At 47.5% G+C, this 9,344-nt stretch overlaps 1 protein-coding gene across 1 annotated transcript; it reads left to right on the top strand.

Annotated features, from left to right (window-relative positions):
- Positions 1-2,243: 2,243 nt before the first annotated feature.
- LOC101788361 (spermatogenesis-associated protein 31D1-like) lies at positions 2,244-5,829 on the top strand. Its single transcript, XM_013155027.2, has one exon. It carries the CDS (start codon positions 2,414-2,416, stop codon positions 5,750-5,752), a length of 3,339 nt encoding a protein of 1,112 aa, XP_013010481.2. The 5' UTR covers positions 2,244-2,413; the 3' UTR covers positions 5,753-5,829.
- Positions 5,830-9,344: the final 3,515 nt, after the last annotated feature.

The following is a 9,344-nucleotide window of genomic DNA, read 5'->3' as shown; positions in this document are numbered from 1 at the left end:
CTCCTGACAAAGAGCCTTGGTGGACCCCCAGCTGCCCCCATTCCAAAATCCAGGAGCTATTCTTCTCCTCCTTATTTCCAATATACTGTCCTAACTTCCTCCTTTGGTTTATGGCTTTATTCCTTGATATTATATAACCGCAAACTCAGCACATCTGACCTCTGATAGGCTGGGAGTTATTTCTCCCACATCACAATGGTAAAGGTGGTGGTGGACTCAGTCACAGATGGAACAAAAAGAGCACTTCCTGGAGGTAAGCGCATGATAGAGGGAATAGTAAAGTTGGGGAACGGAAGAGGGGTTGGCTGGAGGAGTCTGCTGCATGGTGGGTGGGGAGGGACAGTGAGCCCAGCCACCGGGAGGCCCCCACCCTGACAGTCCCTTTGTGACTCTCCTGTGCTCTATGATGCAGGCAGGGTATACAGCCAAGCCCCCACACCCTCAGAACTCAGTTGCCTCAGGCAGCTTTGCGATTCAGATGATGGAGAATGTTCTCTCTTGTCTTGAATAGCTACATGGAGCCATGGCTGAGCTCTGGTGCGTCACTTTTAGATACAGACCCCAACATCATCTTTCTGAATGCTGTTGGGTTGCTCCTTCTGCTCCTGGGCTATCTGTTGCTGAAACCATTTTTACCAACCTTCTGGGACAAAAAAGATAACCCAAAGGTAAGGAAGCATAGCTCAATCCCCAGAGATTACTTGCTGCTCTTTCCCATGTCTTTCCTGCCATTAGTAAAGGAGTTTTGTTGACTTAGGAGACAACCAAGAAGCGAGGTCTGCGGGGAAGATAGCAGACCCAGTTAGCAGAGATGGTCAGGCAAGGGGAGGAGATGAGGGAGAACTAATGTTTCCATCTGAAGCTCACAAGTACCTCTCTGGGAGTGGTAGAGGGCTCCAGGATAAGCTCCCAAGCAATGATTGCCTGGTCCTGACTGGCTCAGTTACAGGTTGTGTGTTTTCTGGAGAACAATTTGTCCTAATACTTGTCACCAGCCCTGTTCTGTTCCCTTGTCTGGGGCCCTTCCCCAAGCCTGCCTTAAGGAGAGAACACTGACCTGGGAGAGCCTCTGAGGGGGGTCTGGAGCCTGAGGTCTCTCCCCAGCACATGAGGCTCTCCCAACCAGCAGCACGGTTTTCCTAGTCACTATTCCCTCTGGGAGCAGAGGATTTCTGACTGAGAAATCCAGGGTTGATATCCCAAAATTTTCCTGAGTTTTTCAAAGATGGAAAAATTGAAAATAATGGATCGTCTTTAAAATTAGTAAAAGGACCAAATGGGTAAAAAGAGTCAAATGGTTTTTGGACTCTCTTAATTAAAATAAGAGCTAAATGATTAATGACTGTCTGAGCTGCTGGAGAGAGGGATGAGATAAATGAATCCGACCCCTTATTCATTTCTTTTCTCAGCTACAGCACAGAAGTAGGAGGAGGAGGAGGAGGAGGAGAAGCACGACACTTAAAGGTACATTTCTTCCTTTCTGACCTCAGCTGCTCAAGGATGAGCCCTCCTGATCTTTCCATGTGGGACCAGGTCTCTGAGCGCTGGAGATGTTAACAGTCAAACACAGTCTGTCAGGCTGCACAGGCCTCAGAGGAAGGGCTGCAGGAAGGCACGAGACCCTGGGGCCTTCTCAGAGCCCCGCCCTGCCCACCCACCGTGGGTGTGAAGCAGGGACAGACCTGGCAGTGGATAGGAGCTGTAGAACAGGCTGACTGGGGGTTGCTTGGGAGCCACACCCGTCTCCCACCATGGGGCAGAGCACTTCCTTCCTGAACTCTCCTGTGCAGCTCTGAGGTGAGCCCTGACCTCTGCGCACCGCGCTGGAGGAAGCATCCACACAGGTGAACACACAGTATTCTCCTTGGCCGTGAGGCCTTGTCTGCTGATTACTGGGACTGAAATACCCGAAGCGCTTCTCCTACAGTGCTCCAAGACCCTGTGTTTCTACCTTCATTAGATGTCACCCATTTCCCTGCTTTTCTAGGCTGGAGAGCAAACCTAAGAGAAAGACAGGAGGGGAGGAAGCTGCTTTCAATTCTGAAAAGGTAACTAAGGAGCTGCTTGCTTCTTTCCTATTCCCTTTCGCTATGCCTCCCATGGGTTCAGCACTGGTCAGGATCACAGCCCCAAGCATGAATGAAGGCTTGGAGAGAAGCTATGTGAGGTCATGGGGCTGTGCTCTGTGACATCATAGCCCTGTGGCAGTGAGAAGGGAGTAGAATGTGTCAGGTCCCCTCCCCTCCAGGTCAGCAGACCTTCCTTCCCTTGCACTGGTCCTGGTTACAACTATGTGCTTTCTGTCTCCTGCAGCCCCCTGGGCCAGCATCCTGATACCACTCATTTTCGTCAGTTGCTGTGTCCAGACCCCCTCTGTGATGTGTGTAACACTACAACAGCTAAGGTCAGTCGAATGCTTTCTCAGGCATCCCTGGAAGATGCTGCTCATACTGTGACCTGCTTGACTTCCACAGATTCTGAGTCATCAAGCACACAGAACTTTGCCACCTCAGCAGTCCCTCCAGGACCCCTGCTTGCAGCCCCAGTGCCTGTGCCTTCTCCACCTCCACCCTCTGTTCTCCCACCTCACCTGGTCACCTCTTTAGTGGACTCACCATCACCTGTGCCACTGGGTGACTCTCAGCCAGCAGAGCCTATTCCTCCCTTAGATTCCCAATCCCCGGTGGATCATTTTCCACCAGAGCCACTTGCCTTTCCCCCTTCCTTTCTATGTCACACTCAGCAAGCAAAATTGGATCTTCAGCCAGAAAGCACTTCCTCAGTTCATGAGAGCCCTGGTGGGTTCTCCACTAACAACCTTCAGGGAGACACTGAAGCTTACGCTGCAGAGCCTGGAAACCTCAAGTTTCTCAGCCCTGACAGCTGGACCCTCCTGGAAAGACAAATTAAAAAGAGAGGTGATTCACTGATAGCCAAAGGAAAGGGAAAGAGAACAGAATCTTTTCCAAAGCAGCAACAACCAGATTCCCCACTAGATTTTTCAGGGAAAAGATTAGAGTCAGCAACTGATCTGCAAGACTCTGCATGCCCCCTTCCTATTTGGAGCAGTGGAGACAAACCAGAGGGGCAGCACACACATCTGAAGCCACCAGATCCCAAGACCTTGGATGATCACTTAGAGCAAAAATATAGCCAGTTCTTCTGGGGTCTTCCATCTCTCCACAGTGAGTCACTGAACTCCATTGTGCCTGCCTCGGGTGACTGTTCTGCAATCTTTATTTGCTTTAATACAATCTCCAGAACCACCTCAGTCCATGAATCTCTAGCCTCCATGCATCCTTCATCTCTATCCTTGTCTGAAACCCAACCTCAAACTCTGCCCCAATCTCTGCCCCAGTCTCATTCCTCTAGTCCCCTTATTGTGCAGATCCAGGCCCAGCTCCAGTCCCCACCTTTACCTCTCCTGCCTTCTCCTCGGTGCCAGCCTCGGAGATGTGGAGTGTTTTTTCATGGCACTCAGGGGGAGATACAGTCTCTTACACCAGCTGAAATGCAGCACTTGGAAGGTAATATACTACAGAAAATACAGGAAAGAGTGTGGGGTGTGCCCACTGTGGTCCGGAGATCGCTGGAAGACTTCTGTCCTCCAGCTCCGAGGCTTCCACTGATTAGCCAGGCCTCCAAGCCTCGTGTGTCAGTTTCCATCTTACTTGGAGATTTCCCCTGCCACGGTGAGCTGCGGAAGAAACTAGAGCACCACCTTCGGAAGAGGCTCATTCAGCGCCGTTGGGGCCTGCCCCGAAGAGTCCATGAGTCACTGTCAATGATGCAGCCTTGGAGCGAGGACCCTCAGACTTCCAAATCAAAGGGAAATTATGGGCTTTCTTGGATCTGTTTATATAAGGGTCAAAGCAGCAAGGACCTGAGTCAGTCTGGGCTTGTCAATGAGAGGAGTTCGGAAATACTGCCTTTAGAGGAGGGAGTGGAGAAGAACCAGGGGCAGAGTCCAGTGATTGAAGCCCAAAACCTGTTGAGTGGCCAGGACAGGATTACAGATAGTGCTCAGGGCTCTGACTCAGAGAAAGCCCTGGAAAGCCAAGTGGTGGAAAATCCAGAGGCCTCAGATGTGAGTGTACACCAAAAACAACTTGAGGAAACCCTGAAAGTACACTTAAGTAAGAAATTTGTGGAAATTCATGAGGGCCAGCTCCCTGATGCCGTGAATAAATCATGGCATTCTATCAATCTGAACCTCCCCTTTCCTGAGAGGTCCTCCAGCCAAATAAAAAGAAGAGATGGAACACCACTGGAGGATAAGGGCAGCTCCCTGGACGGGTCTCAGGGTATTCCCTTCCTTAGTTCTAGCACACAAAAGATGATGGAAGACCATATTACAACTTTTCAGAGGAGAATGGCATGGGGTCTTCCCCACAAAGTCCAGGAATCCATAGAAATCTCCAACATAAAGGAGAGCCTGTCCTCGGCTCCTTCTCGTTCCCGATCTCGCTTGTCAGACAATCGTATTTCTGATGTAGACTGTAAAAAGGGGGTCTGCAAGACCCTTAGAAGAAGCTCTGATGCTGCTCAAGCACACAAAGTGGAAACTAGCTCAGCTGTTAGTCTTCCTCCCCCTGCTGCCTCACAGGTGGCCATGGAAGGACCGGGGGCCCTGAGTCAGTCACCCAAGACTTACACCAACCATGAGATTACAGAGAACATGCAGACGGGGCAGAATGGCACACAGGGCTCTCTGCTCCCCACACACAGCACCCCAGACACAGTGGGTCAGAAGCAGACCCAACAAGATGAGAATTACCACCCAAAGCCACCAACAGGGCAGCCTGGGGCTGCCCCCAATGTAAATGAGAGAGTGAGTTCTTGCAGTGACAAAGAAAGACTGCAGAGAAAAGCAACAATGCAGTTAGAATATTTGCCCATGTGCAACAAGTCCAGGGAGATATTTAAAGCAAAGGAGCTCCGTGTTCTTCAGTCACAGACTAGCAAGATCTCGAATAGCAAATCAGTGGTCAACATAAGGAGAGATGTGAATACAAGTAAATCAGGATCTTCCCTGGCCGCTAAAAGGCTTCTACCAAGAACAGCAGCTCCCCAGGACATTAAATCACCAAACCTTAAAACTCAGCTGCTTAATGAGCTGAAGTTTAAAATAGAAAACAAAAAGAAGAGCCAGCCTCAGGGCATTCCTAGTAATTTGCCCCTTGCCTCCAATAACTTGAAAAGCAAGACCTTACTCCATCATGACCAGAGAGCCTCCCGTGGGATCATGGAAGTTTCCCAGGTGATGCATGCCCACTCGAACATCACAAAATTACCTGTGGAGCAGCAGCAAGAGCCCTGGATCCCTAAGCAAATCTTACGCAAATACCAAGACAGGAAATTCCTTCTAGAAGCAAACAGAGTGTGTCCATTGCCACATAAAACAAGAGAACTTGGTGGTGGAGATGCAGGGCTGGATGCATACCAGCTCAGAAGAAGCTGCTGCCCTGACCAAGACAGGCCATTAGTAAAGACTCATGGCAGCAAGTCCTCCCCAGCCTTGTCACTGAGGGGACAGCCCCCTCCTGAAAATCTCTTCAGAGACAAGATGAAATACTTTTTACAATGGATTTGTCCTACCATGAAAAACAGAGGCCAAGAAAATCCCCTCAGACAGGCCAGCCCCTCTTCATCCTCAGTGCAGAGCAGGGGCCCTGTTACAAGGAGAACCAGCTTCATTGACAACACCAAGGACCAGAAAATTGTCACAAGCTTTGCAAAAGTCCTTCACTAGAATTTGCAGGAAGGATGTCTTACTCTCCCCCGCCCCCAAATAACCCCTTCCGTGTTGAAAATATGGATGGCCCCCAATAAATGTCCCAATACAGTGATGTCTTTTGTGTATACTCTGTGGAGGGCACAGGTTTCCAGTAACTTGGGATCGAGCTTAAGAAGGAAAAGGGTAAGCATGTTCTCCCCAATTGCCCCTTTGTTTCTAAAGGCAACCAGTTCCCTGGAGTTCCTGTTGAATAGACATTGTGTGTGGGGAAGGGGCTGCACTTCCTGCCCCTTAGCTTAGTCTCCATGACGTTGTGCAGCCCACACATACCTTCTTCCTCATCTTTTGCCGCCTTCTGTACCTAGCGGAGGGTCCAAAGCAGGTAGGGTTTTGAGGATAAGTAGACTAGGTATTCTCTTGGCCATGACCAGAGCCCACACAGCAAGGTGACCTTGCTCAGTGTTCGCGGGATTCTCTTGTAAGGGGATCTGGGGTGGGGTTGGGTCTTAAACAGCCATGTAGAGACTCTGCAGAAGCTCCTGTGAGGCATGTGCTGATGTGTTTCGGAAACATACTTTGTTTCCCCTTGCCATCGAGATTTACCCACTGGAAAATCCCCTAACAAAAAAGGTTTCCCTACCCTGGTTATTTCTTTTGGTTTCCTGAACTGACATTCTCACCCAGTTGTCAGTGATGGGGAAATGGATGACCCTGATGGGAGGAGAAAGGTTTATCCCTATCAGCTACATTTCATGCTTCTACTGCTCCTGCGATCTCCTGATCTCCTGACACGACCCAGTCAGCACTTCCTTGAGGCTGGTCAGAGGGCCGCAGAGCCTACCACCACACCAGCATTAAATATCGCAGGGCTGATGTCAGTCTTGCCTCCCTCTCTAGGAGAGGTGAATGTGGTGCCTTCCATCTGTTCTTGTTAATGACATGTAGTGCCCTCCCATAGTGTGTGCAGCTTGTTCATCAGCATGGACATGCCACTCTGATCTCTGTGGTCTTGGTGCAGAGTCATGGCAGGTCTTACTCAGATCCTTTGCAGTTCATGTTTCAACATCAGGGTTACAGAGTTTAGGAATTCCCTATGCATCTATACCAGACACCCTCTGTCAAGACTTTGCACTCATCCACTGTAGAAACAGTGCTCTGATGGGAAGACCATTGTATTACCTTTTTCCCACTGCTGAGAATAACACCCAACACCCACAACCTAAGGAGGAGAAGCTTATTTGGCTCACAGTTTCAGTGGGTTCACTCTAAAGTTGGCTGGTTCCAAGGCAGAAATGTGGAAGGGAATGGTGAAGGCAAGTTTCTCACTGCATGGCAGCCAGGAAACAGAGGACAGGAACACGTCCTCGCTGGGGCATCACTCACATCCAACCAGACCCAGCTCCCGAAAGCACATTCAGCTACTGAACTCAACCCCCTTATAAACACATGAATTGAGGGCAACATTTTAGATCCAAGCCACAGCAGGAACTCTCTTTGTACATCCAGGGACTGATAGTTTGAATTTCCCAAAAGGTTTTTGAATTGGTTTTTCCAGAAAAAACAATGCTGGGTGTCAAAATAAAAACCAGAAAAATACACATACACTATAGTCCCCTCATTGTACCAGAGTTGTTTGCATCTAGATCCATACCACTGGCTCTGCAGTATCTGAAGGTTAGTGCTGTGCTTAGAAATCAGACTCTCCAGTTCTCTGGGGAAGACAAAGCCTTGGTGAGTCCCAGGGCACAAGCAGCAGCAAAGGTGAGGGATGCTTTCTGGAGGGACAGCTCACTCTAGACCGGCACTTGTCAGGCATCCTTTGTAACCTTTCCCTTTTCACACATGAGCCAACTGACATTTTTGTTTTTAAAAGCTTTTTATTACAAGAATGTTTCAGGATATTAGGAGCAGATAGAACTGTATAACTTCCCACGTATCTTCATCTTAGCTTGCACCAGAAGGTGCCTCTCAACTTTCACACTACGATAGAGCAGAGCCATCACTCTATCAGATAATTTGTTACCATTTAGACCCGGATTTAGGTTTTAAAGGATTGGTCATCAGTCTGTGGTGGTCTTGGGAGGTGGAGAAGGGGAAAATTAGGGGTGGTCTAGTAGAATTGTATATTATATGAATTGTATTTCAATAAAACTTATAAAGTTAAAGATTAAAAATGATGGGTGCTTGGGGGATGATAAAAGCAGGAAAGAAGATGAAGAGGGTGATCACATTTTTAGAGAATAAAAATCTGGTGAAGGAGAGGTAAGTTATTTAGCACAGCAGACTGAGCACCTGCAAGCCACCTTCTCCCACAAACCTCAGAAGACACGTGCCAGTGAGACACAGAGAGCAAGCCTAGGAATGACATGCATTACATGGTATAAATACGATTCCTGAGACTGTCATTTTCTCTTACACTGTGTGTCATTAAGAAAAAGTAGGAGGGTTTTTTCCAGTATTTAGGAAAATATTGCTGAAATGTTAGGCGCGTCAGCAGTGAAAAAGGATCTAGGGTTCTCTCCTGGAGCAGAACCTGAGATACTTTCAAAGCCGGAGTTAAGCATTCATGAGGGTTGAGTGTTATGGGGGCAGCTGTGGGACTAAAGCAAAAAATATCGGCAAGGTTAGAGCTCAGCACAACCCAGCAGTGCATTTAGAAATGCAACCAGCTTGGAGAAAAGTTGTATGAATGGTAAACAGTAAGAGACTTTTTCCAGATTTACCTATTGTTAAGGTTTGGACACATACACATCTCTTCTCCCTCTTCTCTCTCTCTCTCTCTCTCTCTCTCTCTCTCTCTCTCTCTCTCTCCAATACACGAAAAGTGCATTTCTTCCTGCATGTGTTGTGTGTCACATACATGTCACTGATCACGTACTTTTTTCTCAAAGATTTCTTCATATGCCAAGACTTTTTTGGTGTAATCATTTTACATGAAGTAAGCCAGACTCTGTGAGTCAAGCGTCACCTGTTTCCCCAAATATGTGGAATCTTAAAAAATTACATGACAACGAAAGGGATGCCATTATCAGACAAGACAGCCAGGAATAAGGGGGAGGAGGAGAGTGTTAAGGAAGGTGACAGGAAGATGGACCTGACCAAAATATCTTACAGTCATGTATGAAAACACCACAGTGAAATGCAACATGTTATAAAATTAACAAAAAATACAAAAGTTTTGTTATATATTCAATTATTTAGATCAGTGAATTTAAGGCAGGTATAAAACTTTTGGCTGATCTCATTCATATTCTACTTTTGTCAACTTACCCCATAGTATACTTGTGCTTTTTAAAAAAAAAAAACTTGGCAGGGCTGGGGATTTAGCTCAGTGGCTTATGAGTTTGATCCCTGGTACCGATAAAAACGAAAAAGACAAAAAACCTTTTCAGAGGATTCAGTCTGAAATCCCACTCATATTGCATTTAGCTAGCATGTGTCTTAGTTCCCTTCAAAAGAGTTTCTCAGACTTTTTTATGACATGGCAACTTTTGAAGAATATATCCAGTGGTCCACTTTGTGGTTCCCATGTCACCTGAACATTTTTTGGTGGAGCTTATCTTGCTTACGTTTTAATGAATGCTTTTCTATATATAAGTTCTAGAAA

Source organism: Cavia porcellus, unplaced genomic scaffold (genome assembly GCF_034190915.1).
Source record: "Cavia porcellus strain 051 isolate PalLab524CR breed Dunkin Hartley unplaced genomic scaffold, mCavPor4.1 scaffold_1, whole genome shotgun sequence".
Taxonomy (NCBI): domain Eukaryota; kingdom Metazoa; phylum Chordata; class Mammalia; order Rodentia; family Caviidae; genus Cavia; species Cavia porcellus.
This window is presented reverse-complemented; position numbering and strand designations above follow the sequence as displayed.

Bases quoted from the DNA above. Each gene is read 5' to 3' on its own strand.
- LOC101788361 (XM_013155027.2), top strand. From the start codon at position 2,414: ATGCTTTCTCAGGCATCCCTGGAAGATGCTGCTCATACTGTGACCTGC.